Raw genomic sequence first — 18795 nt, forward strand, 5'->3', positions numbered from 1 at the left:
ATGTGTGCATACATGTCATGTGTGCATACATTACAGTCATGCAAAAAGCATACTTTGCATTTATCTTGATTTAGATTAGTTGAATTCCTTATCAATACATTTGCATGCATATACTATCCATGATGATTGATTAACCTGATTGATTAATTGATGATACACTTAGAAGGTAAATGTAACAATATTTAACAGCTAGTAATATTGCTTTATCACAATTCCATGTAGTCTATGAGCCAGCGATGAGCCTAGGCCTACTACAATGTTTTGTTGCAACACTGCCATCTACCTAGATTAGCCTACCTGGCTCTTCCTTCCTTAATGTACTATCCACATGGGTGCGCTGTGTTCACAAGAAAGCGGCAGTCGCGTGCCATATCCTTTTAGGGAAATGACATCATTTTCGCTTCACTTTGCTGTGTCTAATGGAAACGCGGTAGATTGGAACTTGAACTGGAAAGTCTGAACATTTGTAGTCGAGGGAGGTAAGACACATTTTAACCCAGTGCATGTTGCAGTTTTCTTTTCTATAATGAGATGAGACTATTTTGAAAAACATTGCTTGGTCAGCCCATACCGTTATCTGCTGCCTTCCAGTGCCACACTGTCATAGATGGGTTAGCCGCTAAGCTAGCTAACGTTAGGAAGCTTATATAGTTGTTCAGAAAGCTAGCTAGCTAGCAGACGTTAGTGCTAGCCTGCTGATATTAGCTAACGTTAACTAGCTAGCCAACCAAGCCATAGTTTCAGCCACGTCTAAATGTATTGTCTAGTTGGCTCTAGTCTTGCTTCCAATGTTTAAACATTTTGTAGCCATCTCTGTACTCAAAGCTAACTAGCTAACGTTAGCTATCTAGCCAGCTGTAGCTAGCTATGGTGCTACAGCTAGCTAGTTTGCTTGACAGAAAGCAATCACAATGTCAACAAAGCCGAAGCCCCTCTCAACCCCTTCTGCTTTGTTGTCTCCCCAGGTGTCAAGTGGATTTTGAATCGTGACCCGTCTCGTCTAGAATATTATATGGCTGCCCCAGCCTTGCAACAGTCCAGTTTTCTTCTGGTTGGTTGTAACTCCTATATTGTGTTATCACTTTAAAGTCCATGGAGAATAAGAGCACTTCCTCCCAGCTGCCCATTGCACTGAGGCTAGGAAACACTATCACCACCGATAAATCTACAATAATCGAGAATTTCAACAAGCATTTTGCTACGGCTGGCCATGCTTTCCACCTGGCTACCACTACCCCGGCCACCAACTGTGCACCCTTCGGTGCAACTTGCCCATGCCTCCAACACTCTACTCAGCAAATTGGATGTAGTCTATCACAGTGCCATCCGTTTTGTCTCCAAAGCCCCATACACTACCCACCACTGTGACCTGTACGCTCTTGTTGGCTGGTCCTCACTACATGTTCGTCATCAAACCCACTGGCTCCAGGCCATCTATAAATCACTGCTAGGCAAATCCCCGCCTTATCTTAGCTCATTGGTCACCATAGCAGCACCCACCCTTAGTCTGCGCTCCAGCAGGTATATCTCACTGGTCATCCCCAAAGCCAACACCTCCTTTGGCCGCCATTCCTTCCAGTTCTCTGCTGCCAATGACTGGAACAAATTGCAAAAATCTCTGAAGCTGGAGACTCTTATCTCCCTCACTAACTTTAAGCATCAGTTGTCAGAGCACCTTACCGATCACTGCACCTGTACACAGCCCATCTGAAATTAGCCCACCCAACTACCTCATCCCTATATTGTTATTTATTTTTGCTCTTTTGCACCACAGTCTCTCTATTTGCACATCATCTCTTGCACATCTATCATTCCAGTGTTAATACTAATTGTAATTATTTTGCACTATAGCCTATTTATTGCCTTACCTCCATAACTTGCTACATTTGCACACACTGTATATATATTTTCTGTTGTATTTTTGGACTTGTTTTTTTACCCCATATGTAACTCTGTGTTGTTATTTTTATCGCACTGCTTTGCTTTATCTTGGCCAGGTCGCAGTTGTAAATGATAACTTGTTCTCAACTGGCTTACAGTGGGGGAAAAAAGTATTTAGTCAGCCACCAATTGTGCAAGTTCTCCCACTTAAAAAGATGAGAGAGGCCTGTAATTTTCATCATAGGTACACGTCAACTATGACAGACAAAATGAGAAAAATAAAATCCAGAAAATCACATTAGGATTTTTTATGAATTTATTTGCAAATTATGGTGGAAAATAAGTATTTGGTCAATAACAAAAGTTTCTCAATACTTTGTTATATACCCTTTGTTGGCAATGACACAGGTCAAACGTTTTCTGTAAGTCTTCACAAGGTTTTCACACACTGTTGCTGGTATTTTGGCCCACTCCTCCATGCAGATCTCCTCTAGAGCAGTGATGTTTTGGGGCTGTCGCTGGGCAACACAGACTTTCATCTCCCTCCAAAGATTTTCTATGGGGTTGAGATCTGGAGACTGGCTAGGCCACTCCAGGACCTTGAAATGCTTCTTACGAAGCCACTCCTTCGTTGCCCGGGCGGTGTGTTTGGGATCATTGTCATGCTGAAAGACCCAGCCACGTTTCGTCTTCAATGCCCTTGCTGATGGAAGGAGGTTTTCACTCAAAATCTCACGATACATGGCCCCATTCATTCTTTCCTTTACATGGATCAGTCGTCCTGGTCCCTTTGCAGAAAAACAGCTCCAATGCATGATGTTTCCACCCCCATGCTTCACAGTAGGTATGGTGTTCTTTGGATGCAACTCAGCATTCTTTGTCCTCCAAACACGACGAGTTGAGTTTTTACCAAAAAGTTATATTTTGGTTTCATCTGACCATATGACATTCTCCCAATCCTCTTCTGGATCATCCAAATGCACTCTAGCAAACTTCAGACGGGCCTGGACATGTACTGGCTTAAGCAGGGGGACACGTCTGGCACTGCAGGATTTGAGTCCCTGGCGGCGTAGTGTGTTACTGATGGTAGGCTTTGTTACTTTGGTCCCAGCTCTCTGCAGGTCATTCACTAGGTCCCCCCGTGTGGTTCTGGGATTTTTGCTCACCGTTCTTGTGATCATTTTGACCCCACGGGGTGAGATCTTGCGTGGAGCCCCAGATCGAGGGAGATTATCAGTGGTCTTGTATGTCTTCCATTTCCTAATAATTGCTCCCACAGTTGATTTCTTCAAACCAAGCTGCTTACCTATTGCAGATTCAGTCTTCCCAGCCTGGTGCAGGTCTACAATTTTGTTTCTGGTGTCCTTTGACAGCTCTTTGGTCTTGGCCATAGTGGAGTTTGGAGTGTGACTGTTTGAAGTTGTGGACAGGTGTCTTTTATACTGATAACAAGTTCAAACAGGTGCCATTAATACAGGTAACGAGTGGAGGACAGAGGAGCCTCTTAAAGAAGAAGTTACAGGTCTGTGAGTGCCAGAAATCTTGCTTGTTTGTAGGTGACCAAATACTTATTTTCCACCATCATTTGCAAATAAATTCATTACAAATCCTACAATGTGATTTTCTGGATTTTTTTTCTCAATTTGTCTGTCATAGTTGACGTGTACCTATGATGAAAATTACAGGCCTCTCTCATCTTTTTAAGTGGGAGAACTTGCACAATTGGTGGCTGACTAAATACTTTTTTCCCCACTGTACCTGGTTAAATAAAGGTGAAATAAAAAATAAATAAAAATCATGAGCTAGTTAAATGTGAACTATCTGTTGCATGCTTGAAGTTGTCATGAGCCAAGTCAATATCACATAGTTAGCTAACACTGTGGCAGCTGTAACCGTTGTCAGCTTTGATGATGTTCTCTTCTCTTTACAGGCCAATCTGAAAGTTGACTCGACCACCAAACCTTTTCTCCAGCGGTGCCAGGAGCTGGTGAAGGTCATTGATGACTACCCTGCAAAGGTGCAGTTTGCTTGTATAGACCAGTGTTGTTAGTTGTCTATCTTGCATGTGTTGTTGGAGATTTAATTGTGCGTGCTTAGGTCCAAACTACAGTACCAGTCAAAAGTTTGGACACACCTACTCATTGCAGGGTTTTTCTTTATTTTTACTATTTTCTACATATGTAGAATAATAGTGAAGACATCAAAACTATGAAATAACACATATGGAATCATGTAGTAACCCAAAAAGTGTTAAACAAATCAAAATATATGTTATATTTGAGATTCTTCAAAGTAGCCACCCTTTGCCTTGATGACAGCTTTGCACACTCTTGGCATTCTCTCAACCAGCTTCACCTGGAATGCTTTTCCAACAGGCTTGAAGGAGTTCCCACATATGCTGAGCACTTGTTGGCTGCTTTTCCTTCACTCTGCGGTCCAACTCATCCCAAACCATCTCAATTGGGTTGAGGTCGGGTGATAATGGAGGCCAGGTCATCTGATGCAGCACTCCATCACTCTTACACAATTTGTTGGGCCTTCCTCTGACACCGCCTAGTATATAGGTCCTGGATGGCGGGAAGCTTGGCCCCAGTGATGTACTGGGCCGTACGCACTACCCTCTGTAGCGCCTTACGGTCGGATGCCGAGCAGTTGCCATACCAGGCGGTGATGCAACTGGTCAGGATGCTCTCGATGGTGCAGCTGTATAACTTTTTGAGGATCTGGGAACCCATGCCAAATCCTTTCAGTCTCCTGTGGGGGAAAAGGTGTTGTCGTGCCCTCTTCACGGCTGTCTTGGTGTGTTTGGACCATGATAGTTTGTTGGTGATGTGGACACCAAGGAACTTGAAACTCTCAACCCGTTCCACTACAGCCCCGTCGATGTGAATGGGGGTGTGTTTGGCCCTCCTTTTCCTGTAGTTCACGATCAGCTCCTTTGTCTTGCTCACGTTGAGGGAGAGGTTGTTGTCCTGGCATCACACTGCCAGGTCTCTGACCTCCTCCCTATAGGCTGTCTCATTGTTGTCGGTGATCAGGCCTACCACTGCTGTCTCGTCAGCAAACTTAATGATGGTGTTGGAGTCGTGCTTGGCCACGCAGTCGTGGGTGAACAGGGAGTACAGGAGGGGACTAAGCACACACCCCTGAGGGACCCCTGTGTTAAGGATCAGCGTGGCAGTTGTGTTGTTGCCTACCCTGTCATTCTCAGTTGCTGGGAGTTGTATGATTTACATAGAACACTTACTAGTGTTTATGTTATCTTTTGAAAGGGTTGGGCCAGACCCACAAGTTGGATTCTCCAGGCTTTCATGCCCATGTGGAATGTGTCTAGGCAGCTGTTACTGTGCGGTATGTTGGGATCAGAGGGAATATCATGCCAGGGTGACACAGCGTCTGGAAACCAGGGTCTCAGGAACAGCTGCTGCACTGCAGATGCCTCACTCTGCGTGTGTGCGTGTGTTACAGAGGAAGAGCACCTATCTGCCAATAGGTCAGAAAGAGCATTGAACATCCTTACCCAAACCGGTTCAGCTCAACTCAACCATGTTACCCAATCGCATTCATCCTCTTGTCTTCCACCGGAAGTTTCCTCTCCATGGTCTGATGACATTGTTGTGGATTGTGACTGAAGCAGGGATAATGGAAGTAAGCTTGTGTTTGTGACTGACAGCATTAATATATTTCTTTCTTCAGGAGCTGCACTTGATCTTCCCCTGGCTTGTTGAGAGTGTTTTTGGCAGTCTGGATGGGGTCATCGTGGGCTGGAACCTGCGATTCCTGCAGGCACGCAGCAATGAGTACAACATCGTCATGGACTTTCTCGATCCTAGGTAGGCCTCACAGGCTCCTTTGGTGTTAGCTGCTATTAGCAATGCTGGTGTATTTACACTACAGCATTGCTCCCTATTGTATTTGGTTGCACAAAAAGTCCGTAAAAAAATAATCAACTTACGGTTGGTCAATAAAACGGGGAGGATTTGGGACAACATATCTAAACAGACTTTCCAAACACAGGGTGTTATTGTTACTTTGGTGTGTGTGTCACTACACTGTGACACACATTATGAATTATGTATGTGGCTGTACAAGACGTGTATGACATAATGTACAGTGTCTATTTTGTAGCAGTACTGTGTGTCTAAGACAATTTTCCCCTCAGGAACATTAAAGCCTTCATGAAAAATAGTAATGTACTGTATACTGACTTAATTCTGATTGTATGTGCTTTTCAGTGGGCCAATGATGAAGCTTGTGTACAAGCTTCAAGCAGAGGAGTACAAGTATGAAATACCTGTCAGCTTTCTCCCTGTAAGTCTCATCCCTTTTTAAACATGACTTTTCTTTATCAATTTCATACATAGCAAGGTCTTCCACAACAGTGATTGGTGTAAAGCTTGGATGTTATTTTCTCTTGCAGGGTCCTGTAAAGGCATCCATACAGGAAGGCGTCCTCCCAGATTGTCCACTTTTTCACAACAAGCTGCAGTTTCCTCTGTCTGGTCTGCAGACACTCAGCCTGGCGCTCAGTATCCTTGATGCTCAAACTCACACTCAGACCTCGCCTTCTCACAAACATACAATGTGGACAATGACAATGTTTGCTAACATTATTTAATTTGTTGTATAGTCTGGTGGTATGTCCTTAAACCATCTCCAGATCCCTTTGAATATTACATGTTCATGTTTGCTTCCAGTCTCATCACACCAAAGGTGAACCCTACTCAACTGTCATTACAACAGGAAAGGTTTTGATAGTTTGTGATAACTTCCATGATAATCAGACTATTATTCGACCTAACATGATTGTTTTGATGTGATTTTCTCAGAACTACCCTCTGGGCCAGCATGTGAGCAGCTCGGACAATGCGTACTTTGTGCTTGTGGACACCTACCTCAAGTACTTCCTCCCTACAGAGGGAAGTGTTCCCCCCTCTCCATTCGCCGACAATAGAGGCTCTGTGTCTCCATCTGCTCCCAGGTACTCTACAGTGGGGATAGGTCTAATCAAAGTCAATGTTTCTGTCAGTGGTATAAAAAGTACTCAATTGTCATACTTTAGTAAAAGTAAATATACCTTAATAGAAAATGACTTAAGTAAAAGTAAAAGTCACCCAGGAAAATACTACTTGAGCAAAAGTGTAAAAGTATCTGGTTTGAAATGTACTTAAGTACAGTGGTGGAAAAAGTGCTCAATTGCCATACTTGAGTAAAAGTAAATGCTATACAAACCAGACGGCACGGTTTTCTTTTTTCTTTACGGACAGACGGGCATTCTCCAACACTCAGACATGCTATACAAACCAGATGGCACGGTTTTCTTTTTTCTTTACGGACAGACGGGCATTCTCCAACACTCAGACATAATTTACAAAAGCATTATTTGTGTTTAGTGAGTCCGCCAGATCAGAGGCAGTAGGGATGACAAGGTGTTATATTGATAGGTGTGTGAATTGGACCATAATTCTGACCTGCCTGAACATTAGAAATGTAATGAGGGGAAAATGTATGGGAGTAAAAAGTACATTTTCTTTAGAATTGTAGTAGAATAAAAGTAAAAGTTGTACCCCAAAAACGACTTAAGTAGTACTTTAAAGTACTTTTACTTAAGTACTTTACACCACTGGTTTCTGTAAATGTGAAAGGGTTGTGATCAGTAGGGTGAGAACCTTTGAAAGATGCTACCTGAACTTGTCCAATAAGAGCACACACTTTCTTTTTCCTTTGCCTCCTCTTAGTTTCTCCTTCCTTCCTCATGCTACAACTCAGTGCTCACTGTCATGTCTTTGGTGCCCAGGGCTCCCAGCGTGCCTTTTGCAGGGTATGGTATCCATAGCACCAGCCTCCTCAAACGCCACATATCCCATCAGCCCTCGGTCACTGCTGACCCTGCAGCCCAGGAGATCTGGAGGTCCGAGGCATTACTACAGGTGAGGCTTCATCCTTTGTCAGTCATGAATGGATTTAGTCTGAATGATGTCAGTCAAGTGTTTAGGGAATCGTGAATAAGACGTTTGTGTGTGTGTTACCCCCAGGTGTTTGTGGAGATGTGGCTGCATCACTACTCCCTGGAGATGTACCAGAAGCTGCAGTCCCCGCAGGTGAAGGTAAGAGCATGTCAAACATGGACCCTCCCACCACCAAGTTCCCCCCTCACCCCTGCACTGCAGCAACGCACGGCTGACTGGCTGATGAAAATCTCCCCCCCACCACCACTACCGCCCCTCTCCCCCTTCACTTGAACAACGGCAGGGCTCGTCCCACCGAGTGCTATAATAGACCTTCCTCCAACCCCACTAAGACATGGACCCCACATGGTGATCAGCGTCAAATCAACCTGTCCCATGGCTGGGACTGGGACACAAAACGGGTCACATTGTCCTGTTTTCAATTAGAGGAGTATTTCTACCTGATTAAGACTTGCACTCCCACACCTGGGCTATAGAAATGTAGTTTATATCCATCTCCTTTGCACGGCATAGATACGTATACTGTATATGAGTTGCTGTTTCTTATGCTTCTTTAAGAGTTACTGGAAAATCAGGCAGAGGGAGGTCTGGCTTTGGTTTGGACTCGTTTTGTCTCTCCTTATTTGCATAGATTAGGAAACATGAATGCTATCAAAGTTCAATGTCAAACCAATCAAAAAAGGGCACAGTAAACAGCAGGCATTTGTAATTTTATTTGAAAGTCAGGCTTATTTTTGGATGATTTTCTTTATTTTGTTGCTGAATTATTGGCTTATGGGCAACTGCAGAGCAAATGTACTGCACTGATTTGGCATGTGTATCTGGTAGTAGTGCTTTTGCTTCCCACATGACCTGTGCATGCTGTCTGTTTGTGGCTGTTAACGGTTTCAGTACCCTTCTCTGATGTTTATTTGGCTGTTGGACAGGCTGGTTGCCATCTTTACATCAGTTCAAGTATCATCTAGCCACCACCCTTTTTCATGATCCATACACCTGTCATATCCCCAATGGTGTACAGGCCATACCCTTCCCATCCCTGCTGTCCCCTACTAACCTAGTACGTACACAATCTTCTGTTAGATTGTATAGTTAAAGTTAAGTATGTGGTCCTCCATTGTGTAAGAGATGCAGTACCCCCTCTCCCCTCTAAAAGACCACCTGTCATGGCCATTGGACCGAAACAATCCTTTTACCTGTGGACAGTTCTTCCACCTAAAATCTCTTTAACAAACCCTGTTATTAACCATGTGTTGTATCTTCTGTGCCTCTCATTGATGAGGATATTTACAGTTTAATCTCTCCTGTCTTGGGTGTGGAAAGGGCTACTGCATCACCCTAGCTGTTATAGCATTGTGTTCCTGTGGTCAATATCTTTTTGTTTGTTTTGTTTCTTGTTTTCTCCCATTTTTGGTGTTCAGTCCTTTTCCTTTGTGGATGCACTCTATCCTTTTTTTTTCTCCTTTCTATTCTCATGTTCACCTCCTTCCCTTCTCCCCCTTTCTCCTCCTTCCCCCACTGTTGTCGTTTCCCTCCTCCTCTTCCTCCCCTGGTTGTGACGGGTCGTACAGCTGGCACTGCTGCACTATCGTCTCAGTATGTCCAGCATGCCGTGCCAACCCCTGACCCCTCCTGGCTCTGGGACCCTGGACACGTACCAAGTACTTTTACCTTTTCATCCACTCCCACCGGGCCTGCTGGAGGTAAACCTAGGCCCTGAGGACAGAGTAGCATTAAGGTTAAGATGGGGAAGTCAAGGGTACTTCTCTTTTTTTTTTTTAAGCATTTGAATGCCGTTACAGTGCATTCTGTAAAACCAACTGCCTGGTTGACGCAACCAGTCAAAGACCTATCCTTGGATGGACCCCATTTTGACGGCACAAAATTCACATAACGTCAAACATCTCACAGTAGGATCTGGCCCATAGAGAAGCATTATTGAAAGGAGAATGTGCCTTCAAAGCACGTTTTGAATTTGAAGAGATTGATGTTTTCATTGTGTGTGTGTGTCCTTTTCTTTATAGCATGTGTTGTTGATGTCTGTTGTGTTGCACACTATCCTTGGTTAATGTGTGTCATTGTCTTTCTCATCTCACATCTTTCCATTATGAGCAAACACTACTACAGTATACAAAACATGAATAACCAAATTTCCCTAAATAATTTAATTAATGAATCATCAAATTGTCTACTTGCCTCATCATTCTAAGAATAATGGATCTGAATATCAATTTGAAGTACTGTATGTGCCTGTTTCTGAGCTAGACACAGATTGAATTATGTTTTCAGCTAGGCTTTTTCAACAGCAGGGTAATTTGAGAAACAGTAACATTAACTATGGCTAGGGGAGGGGAGGGACCAGGATTAGGGGAATGTTCCAAGCCCACTGTGTGATTGGTTATTGTGGTCCAAGGAGCTTTGTGTGATTGGCTGCTGCCAATGTGGATCTCTGTATGACTGGCTGCGGTTTCAGGAGACTTTCACCCCGACAGAGGAGCACGTTCTGGTGGTGCGTCTCCTGGTGAAGCACCTCCATGCCTTCTCCTGCAGCCTGAAGCCTGAGCAGGTCTCCTCCTCGCCCTCGGCCCACTCCCACGCCAGCCCCCTGGAGGAGTTCAAGAGGTGAGCTGAGCAGTGAGCACCCCCATGGTCAGACATCAGGGTCCACGTTCTCTCCAGCACTTAACAGTAACTTTAAACAGTCAATCTAGTTTTGTCTGTAATTCACTATGGCCCTGTCTCTGTCTCTGTAGGGTGGTGGTCCAGCGTTTTGTCCAGCAGAAGCTCTATGTGTTCCTCCAGCACTGCTTTGGACACTGGCCTTTAGATGCCTCCTTCAGAGCGGTAGGTGTTACAACTCCATCCTCAACCTTCTCAGCTTGGCTGGGGTGTTGGTGTCAATCACGACTTTCACTCATTGGGTCCACAATTTTTTTTTTTTATGTGCTCTTATCTCTATACCACCACTGTCTCTGTGTTTAGGTGTTGGAGACTTGGCTTAGCTACATCCAGCCATGGAGGTACACAGGAGAGAATACCAATCCTCAGACAGACCAGAACAAAGGTGTACCTGAGAAATGGTGAGTTATCTGTTGGATCACTGAATAGGTCAGGCTAAATAAATGCGTGTTAGCAGTGCTTCCTTGAAATGTTTTACTCTGAGGTACAGACTAGTAAAATCTGCCCCTTTTATTCTCTGTATCCAACGCACTAGAAGACCAGTTCTTAAAGGCTTTAGCCGTATCCTTATTCTATTCCTCCTCTGTTCCTCTGGTGATGTAGAAGTTAACCCAGGCCCTGTAGCCCCCCAGTATCACTCCTACCCCCCAGGCGCTATAATTTGTTGACTTCTGTAACCGTAAAAGCCTTGGTTTCTTGCATGTTAACATCAGAAGCCTCCTTCCCAAGGTTTAGGTATTCACTGCGCTAGCACACTGCCAACCCTGATGTTCTAGCAGTGTCTGAATCCTGGCTTGGGAAGGCCACCAAACTACAACATTTTCCGTCTAGATAGAACTGCCAAAGGGGGCGGAGTTGCAATCTACTGTAGAGATAGCCTGCAGAGCTCTATCATACTATCCAGGTCTGTGCCCAAACAGTTTGCGCTTCTACTTCTAAAAATCCACCTTTCCAGAAATAAGTCTCTCACTGTTGCCGCTTGCTACAGACCCCCCTCAGCCCCCAGTTGTGCTCTGGACACCATATGTGAATTGCTTGCCCCCCATCTATCCTCAGAGTTCGTACTGCTTGGTGACCTAAACTGGGATATGCTTAACACCCCGGCCGTCCTTCAATCTAAACTAGATGCCCTCAATCTCACACAAATGATCAAGGAACCTACCAGGTACAACCCTAAATCCGTAAACATGGGCACCCTCATAGATATCATCCTGACTAATTTACCCTCTAAATACACCTCCGCTGTCTTCAACCAGGATCTCAGCGATCACTGCCTCATTGCCTGCGTCCGTAATGGGTCCGCGGTCAAACGACCACCCCTCATCACTGTCAAACGCTCCCTAAAACACTTCAACGAGCAGGCCTTTCTAATTGACCTGGCCCGGGTATCCTGGATGGATATTGACCTCATTCCGTCAGTAGAGGATGCCTGGATGTTCTTCAAAAGTGCTTTCCTCTCCATCTTAAATAAGCATGCCCCTTTCAAAAAATTCAGAACTAAGAACAGATATAGCCCCTGGTTCACCCCAGACTTGACTGCCCTTGACCAGCACAAAAACATCCTGTGGCGTACTGCATTAGCATCGAACGGCCCCCGCGATATGCAACTTTTCAGGGAAGTCAGGAACCAATATACACAGTCAGTTAAGAAAGCAAAGGCTAGCTTTTACAAACAGAAATGTGCATCCTGTAGCACTAACTCCAAAATGTTTTGGGACACTGTAAAGCACCTCCTCCCAGCTACCCACTGCACTGAGGCTAGGAAACACTCTCACCACCGATAAATCTACGATAATCGAGAATTTCAATAAGCATTTTGTTGCCTGGCTGGCCATGCTTTCCACCTGGCTACCCCTACCCCGGCCACAAGCTCTGCACCCTCCGCTGCAACTTGCCCATGCCCCCCCCCCCCCCGCTTCTCCTTCACCCAAATTCAGATAGCTGATGTCCTGAAAGAGCTGCAAAATCTGGACCCCTACAAATCAGCTGGGCTAGACAATCTGGACCCTTTCTTTCTAAAATTAGCTGCCGAAATTGTCGCAACCCCTATTACTAGCCTGTTAAACCTCTCATTCGTATCGTCTGAGATCCCCAGAGATTGGAAAGCTGCCGCGGTCATCCCCCTCTTCAAAGGGGGTGACACTCTAGATCCAAACTGTTACAGACCTATATCCATCCTACCCTGCCTTTCGAAAGTATTTGAAAGCCAAGTTAACAAACAGATCACCGACCACTTTGAATCCCACCGTACCTTCTCCGCTATGCAATCTGGTTTCCGAGCTGGTCATGGGTGCCCATCAGCCACGCTCAAGGTCCTAAACGATATAATAACCGCGATTGATAAAATACAGTACTGTGCAGCCGTCTTCATCGACCTGGCCAAGGCTTTTGACTCTGTCAATCACTGCATTCTTATTGGCAGACTAAATGGCCTTGGTTTCTCAACTGACTGCCTCGCCTGGTTCACCAACTACTTCTCAGGTAGAGTTAAATGTGTCAAATCGGAGGGCCTGTTGTCTGGACCTCTAGCAGTCTCTATGGGGGTGCCACAGGGTTCAATTCTTGGGCCGACTCTATTCTCTGTGTATATCAATGATGTCGCTCTTGCTGCTGGTGACTCTCAGATCCACCTCTACGTAGACGACACCATTTTGTATACATCTGGCCCTTCATTGGACACTGTGTTAACAAACCTCCAAACGAGCTTCAATGCCATACAACACTCCTTCCGTGGCCTCCAACTGCTCTTAAACGCTAGTAAAACTAAATGCATGCTCTTCAATTGAACACTGCTTGCACCCGCCCACCCGACTAGAATCACTACTCTCGGCGGGTCTGACTTAGAATATGTGGACAACTACAAATACCTAGGTGTCTGGTTAGACTGTAAACTCTCCTTCTAGACTCACATTAAGCATCTCCAATCCAAAGTTAAATCTAGAATCAGCTTCCTGTTTCGCAACAAAGCCTCCTTCATTCATGCTGCTAAACATGCCCCCGTAAAACGGACTATCCTACCGATCCTTGACTTCGGCGATGTGATTTACAAAATAGCTTCCAACACTCAACTCAGCAAATTGGATGTAGTCTATCACAGTGCCATCCGTTTTGTCACCAAAGCCCCATATACTACCCACCACTGTGACCTGTACGCTCTCGTTGGCTGGCCCTCACTACATATTCGTTGCCAAACCCACTGGCTCCAGGTCATCTATAAATCACTTCTAGGCAAATCCCCGCCTTATCTTAGATCATTGGTCACCATAGCAACACCCACCCATAGTCTGCGCTCCAGCAGGTATATCTCACTGGTCATCCCCAAAGTCAACACCTCCTTTGGCCGCCATTCCTTCCAGTTCTCTGCTGCAAAAGACTGGGACGAACTGCAAAAATCTCTGAAGCTGGAGACACTTATCTCCCTCACTATCTTTAAGCATCAGTTGTCAGAGCAGCTTACCGATCACTGCACCTGTACACAGCCCATCTGTAATTAGCCCACCCAACTACCGCATCCCCATATTGTTATTTACATTATTTATTTTGCTCATTTGCACCCCAGTATCTCTATTTGCACATCATCTTCTGCACATCTATCACTCCAGTGTTAATATTAAATTGTAATTATTTTGCACTATGGCCTATTTATTGCCTTACCTCCATAACTTACTACATTTGCACACACTGTATATAGATTTTCTATTGTGTTATTGACTGTACGTTTTATTTATTCCATATGTAACTCTGTGTTGTTGTTGTTTTTATCGCACTGCTTTGCTTTATCTTGGCCAGGTCGCAGTTGTAAATGAGAACTTGTTCTCAACTGGCTTACCTGGTTAAATAAAGGTGAAATAAAATAAATATTGGTGTATTTGTCTTACTGATTCCTCAATTTTTCAGATCCATCTTCCTGACCAGTTTCTCTTTTCTTTTTTTTTCAGGGGCTTGTTTGTTCAGGAGAACCTGCTCATGTACACAAAGCTCTTTCAGGGCTTTCTAAACAGGGTGGTACGCATAGACCTGGTCAATGTCAAAAATGCACTAATGGTCTTCAGGGTGGCCAAAGTCTTCGCTCAGCCAAACCTATCAGAGATGATTCAGAAAGGTAAGGACAGAAACAATCACCCAGCCTTATGATACTTGTGTGATGCAGATGCACTAATAGTAATGTCCAACTACAGTAGTCTGTGCTATCACTGACCTGTCCTCTCCTATCCGTCCCCTCCCTGTCCCTCCCCAGGAGAGCAGCTGTTTCTGGAGCCGGAGCACGTCCTCCACCACCGGCAGCACCGGGTCTTCCTCACTCCTAGCCACGGTGGCAGCTTCCTGTCTGCCCGGCAGTCTGTGGTGACAGACAGGGTGTTCAGGGTGAAGAGCCACGTGTACGGCCTGGAGGGCCAGGACTGCCAGTACAAACAGATGTTCGGCACAGAGCTGAGGGGCGCGGTGAGTGGAGGGGACTATCCTTGGGGGTGGTTTCATTGCAATTCCAGATTTGCAAGTTTGTAATTCCAATTCTGGAGTTGAACCCAACTTTGGGAGAAAACTGCCAATGAGGCTAATGGTGAGCTAGCTAGCGTTAACCACCTGCTACAAGCACAGTCTGTGTGGACTTAATTGAATTAGCTTGGCTGACTGTTCACAAATGTTGTCAATCATCAGTTAACTGTAGTCTCAGTTGAGTAAAATGAGCTGTGTTGGTGTTGCTGACTTTCTGGAGAAGACTATGTTCTTCTTGCTACTCACAACAGACCCAACCGCCCAGGCCTGCCTTCGTCTTAAATTTACATTTGTCATTTAGCACAGGGTTTCCCAAACTCGGTCCTGGGGCCCCCCCCCCCTGGGTGCACATTTTGGTTTTTGCCCTAGCACTACACAGCTGAATCAAATAACCAACTCATCATCAAGCTTTGATGATTTGAATCAGCTGTGTAGTGCTAGGGCAAAAACCAAAACGTGCACCCAGAAGGGGGCCCCAGGACCGAATTTGGGAAACCCTGATTTAGCAGACTCTTATCCAGAGTGACTTAGAGTAGTGAGTGCATACATTTTCATACTGGTCCCCTGTGGGAGTTGAACCCACAACCCTGGCGTTGTAAGCGCCGTGCTCTACCAACTGAGCCACACGGGACCACTAGAACCAGTCAACAACTTCTCTTTTAGTCTGATGTTTTGAGGCTGCATATAAGCATGGTCACTGTTGTCATCCTTCTTTGGTGTAGGTCCTGAAGCTCATTCAGATCATCGCCCAGGCGAGGCAGACGGCCAAGAGGATATCAGATCAGTCAGCTGAGGTGGCGGCCAATAACTCCTTCATGTCCTGGTTTGGAATGGGCTCCCCCGACCTCAACTACACCTTCAATGGAGGAGAGGTGGATGACACTGGGGAGTGTGTCAAGAAGACCCACGAGTTCCTGGAGAGGTCACTGGACTACCTCTGTCAGATATTTCGGGTAGGTTTACACAAAACTTTTCCTTAACATTTAGCATGTGCTAATGCTAAACGTTGAAGACTGCTGCAATTGATATTAATCAAACTTAATTCAACTAATTATGGGTGAAAATATGTCATGCTATTCTGTCGTCTACAGCTGAATGCAGGGCAGCTGTCTCAGCTGATGGCTACCCTGAGCTCTGGTCAGGATGATGGAAACTCCAGGCAGCTACCAGACTGTGTTCAGGGTGAGAACGGACTCATCCTCACAGACCTGGGCCGGATGCAGGTCAGACTACTTATTCAACTTACCGTTACCCAAAACTAGAACCCCAACCATATCATAAAGGAATTACTGTTAAATATATTTTGCAGATCATCAATGGACTGCGTAGATTTGAGATTGAGTACCAAGGAGATCCGGAGCTTCAGCCCATCAGGAGCTATGAGAATGCCGTGCTGGTCAGACTGTTTTTCAAGATCTCGTCCCTGGTGAATGAGAGGGTATGTGATATATAGCCTAACAGAATCTGAGTTATCATAGTTTTAGTCCAAGCATTTCTTAATCAGAACCGTTCTCCCCTCCACAGTTCGGAGGTCACATGGAAGCTCTGTGCTCGCGGCCGGACTTCCTGGGCCGGTTGGGACGACACTACCTGGCCAGCCCCGAGGCCATGGCGGACGGCAGACAGAGGAGCCCAGAGACATGGCGAACAGTGGAGAGGAACCGACGGCCGCGACTAAGCCTGCGCGCACTGGCGAGCTACAGAACTCTGCTGATGCTTCTACTTCTCTACCTGTTTGGGGTGCTGTTCTCATTCGGCCCCATGTCCAGCACACTACTCATTCTAACAGGCGGCTTTCTCTACGGACTCTTCATAACCCTGTTTGGAGATAAACTGAAGTCCCAGTAGCAGGGGAATGAAATTGATTTTTTTTGCCACTTGCCTTCATGCTTGACCATCTGTTATGATAAATTCAGTCCATTTTTATTATTGTAAATAAATGCAAGTGCATTGCTTTTCGGATGAAGTTTGCTCAAATATTTTTTTAAGCAGTTTTACTGATTGACAGATGTGAAGGCTAGTTGTTTGATTTAATATTCTAACAAGATATTGAATGTTTTTCAATTGAACATTGAACGGATGGTGGTGATTATCCTCAAACTACAAGATTGACAGGTGTAATAAAGAGTGACATGACTCTTGCACTAGTATTTTGAAGTCATGAAAATAATTTCACTGAAGATGGTATTCTTTGCCTTAATCGTTTTTGTATGCTTGCTTGTCTGTATGGGTGAGTTTGCAAAGACTAGACATAAATGTAGTGATACAATGTTGCATTCGAATGGCAGATTTTATTTCCTGCGAGAGTGCAGGAGAGCATGTCCACTAAGGACAGTTGAAAGGGAAAATAAATCATTGTCAGTGCATGTGGGTAATCTGTGTATTGACCTTTCCTATCTCCTTCAATTGTTTCTGAACTTTGCATATTGTGGCGGTGAACAATCCATGTCTCAGGGCTCCTCCATGCGGTCGGGGACGTTTGTGGTAAGGGGTTCTGCACGATTATTAATGTGGAACCTGTTTGCTAACGTTCGCTAGCTAGCCAAGTAAAACGGTCGTCACAAGTTACAACAGCCACAAAGTCATAAACACTATTTCTACAATTTATCTTACTAAAATGTGATTTTAAACCTAAACTTAACCACACTGCTAACCGTATGCCTAACCTTAAATTAAGACCAAATGTCAGGCAACAGTCTTCCACCAGTGCGAAATCTACCCCACTGGTCCCGCGTTGTATGCTTTGACAAGCCTTGCTTTCCACAATCACGTCCTGTCCGGGTCTACGAACTCCAACCGCTGTCCCAAGTCAGGTCTCATCTCACCAGCGTTGCATCGCTTCAGAGGAATATTCAGTTGTTGCAACTACAGCACAATGACACTTCAGAACCTATGTAATTCCTAATTCTATGGTTGAACTGTTATCCTCAATGTCCCTGTACCTTTTCTGGGAACCAGTCAGGGGTGACCCTCCCAGCCCTCAAACAGAGCCTGAACTCAGGAATCGCAGAAAGGAATGCCAGGCTGTACAGAGGATCAGGCTGAGGAGACCAATGCATTGAGGGACCAATAGTACAGCAGGCCCAGCCAGTACTAACCTAAGCCTCTTTCACGAACATCAGTACCGACTCCCACCATGGCCATTGAAGGACTTCCAGTAAATTACCACTTATAAAGTTTAAGTTTCAATGTACATAAATTTATATTTCTCCCTATTAAACGTATTTTGTTGTGCCGTTGTTGGTAGGTTGGTCAAGTTAGTTGTATTTCATCTTATAAGAAATTATGGATGTACAGGTAACTGCCTAAATAAAGGAAACACCAGTGTGTTGCCAACTCCTCAGTAAGGAAAGCAGTTATTGGCTGTCTTAAAAGAGTCAATAGAAGTCGCTAAATGACGTCATCACCTAATTCGCCATGTGCATGTAATTGTGATGGATGATGTAGGAGAGAGGAAAACCTCGTGGGAGAGACAGAAAGTGAGTAAAAAACACCCTAAATATGTTTAGAACTACAAATTAATTTTCTTCTGTCGATTCTTTTTTTTTTTTTATGTTTTACATTTACATCTCACCCCTGAATGTAAGCCAGGGCGGGATCAGCCAGCGGCGGCTTCCTGCATGCTCGATTCATTTGCAGTCTGGACGCATAGGGGTGAACGTCTCCTGCTCTGACTGCAGCTGGGAGGGACTGCTGCTCAATGACTCGGCCGCCTGTGAGTGCTTTGGGACTGTGGTGGGGCCCACGGCAGCACCCGCTGCTCGTTGAGAAG

The 18795-nt window shown here is 45.0% G+C and overlaps 1 protein-coding gene across 3 annotated transcripts; it reads left to right on the plus strand.

The window, feature by feature from the left end:
- Positions 1-379: 379 nt before the first annotated feature.
- Positions 380-17297, plus strand: LOC311099287 (sphingomyelin phosphodiesterase 4-like). 3 transcript variants are annotated; one of them, XM_084139998.1, is made up of 20 exons: positions 383-479; positions 966-1051; positions 3812-3898; positions 5578-5714; positions 6117-6192; positions 6302-6410; positions 6542-6594; positions 6711-6862; positions 7679-7811; positions 7917-7988; positions 9419-9550; positions 10321-10469; positions 10601-10691; positions 10830-10927; positions 14465-14628; positions 14764-14969; positions 15746-15976; positions 16115-16246; positions 16333-16461; positions 16548-17297. In XM_084139998.1, exons 2-20 carry the CDS (start codon positions 1013-1015, stop codon positions 16869-16871), a joined length of 2514 nt encoding a protein of 837 aa, XP_083996124.1. In that variant the 5' UTR covers positions 383-479; positions 966-1012; the 3' UTR covers positions 16872-17297. The 3 variants fall into 3 exon arrangements, with proteins under 3 accessions (XP_083996125.1, XP_083996124.1, XP_083996126.1); XM_084139999.1 differs by lacking the exon at positions 9419-9550 and having other exon boundaries at positions 380-479; XM_084140000.1 differs by lacking the exon at positions 9419-9550 and having other exon boundaries at positions 7917-7982.
- The last annotated feature ends 1498 nt before the right edge of the window (positions 17298-18795 follow it).

This window comes from Coregonus lavaretus (genome assembly GCF_964263955.1).
Source record: "Coregonus lavaretus genome assembly, chromosome: 24".
Lineage (NCBI taxonomy): Eukaryota > Metazoa > Chordata > Actinopteri > Salmoniformes > Salmonidae > Coregonus > Coregonus lavaretus.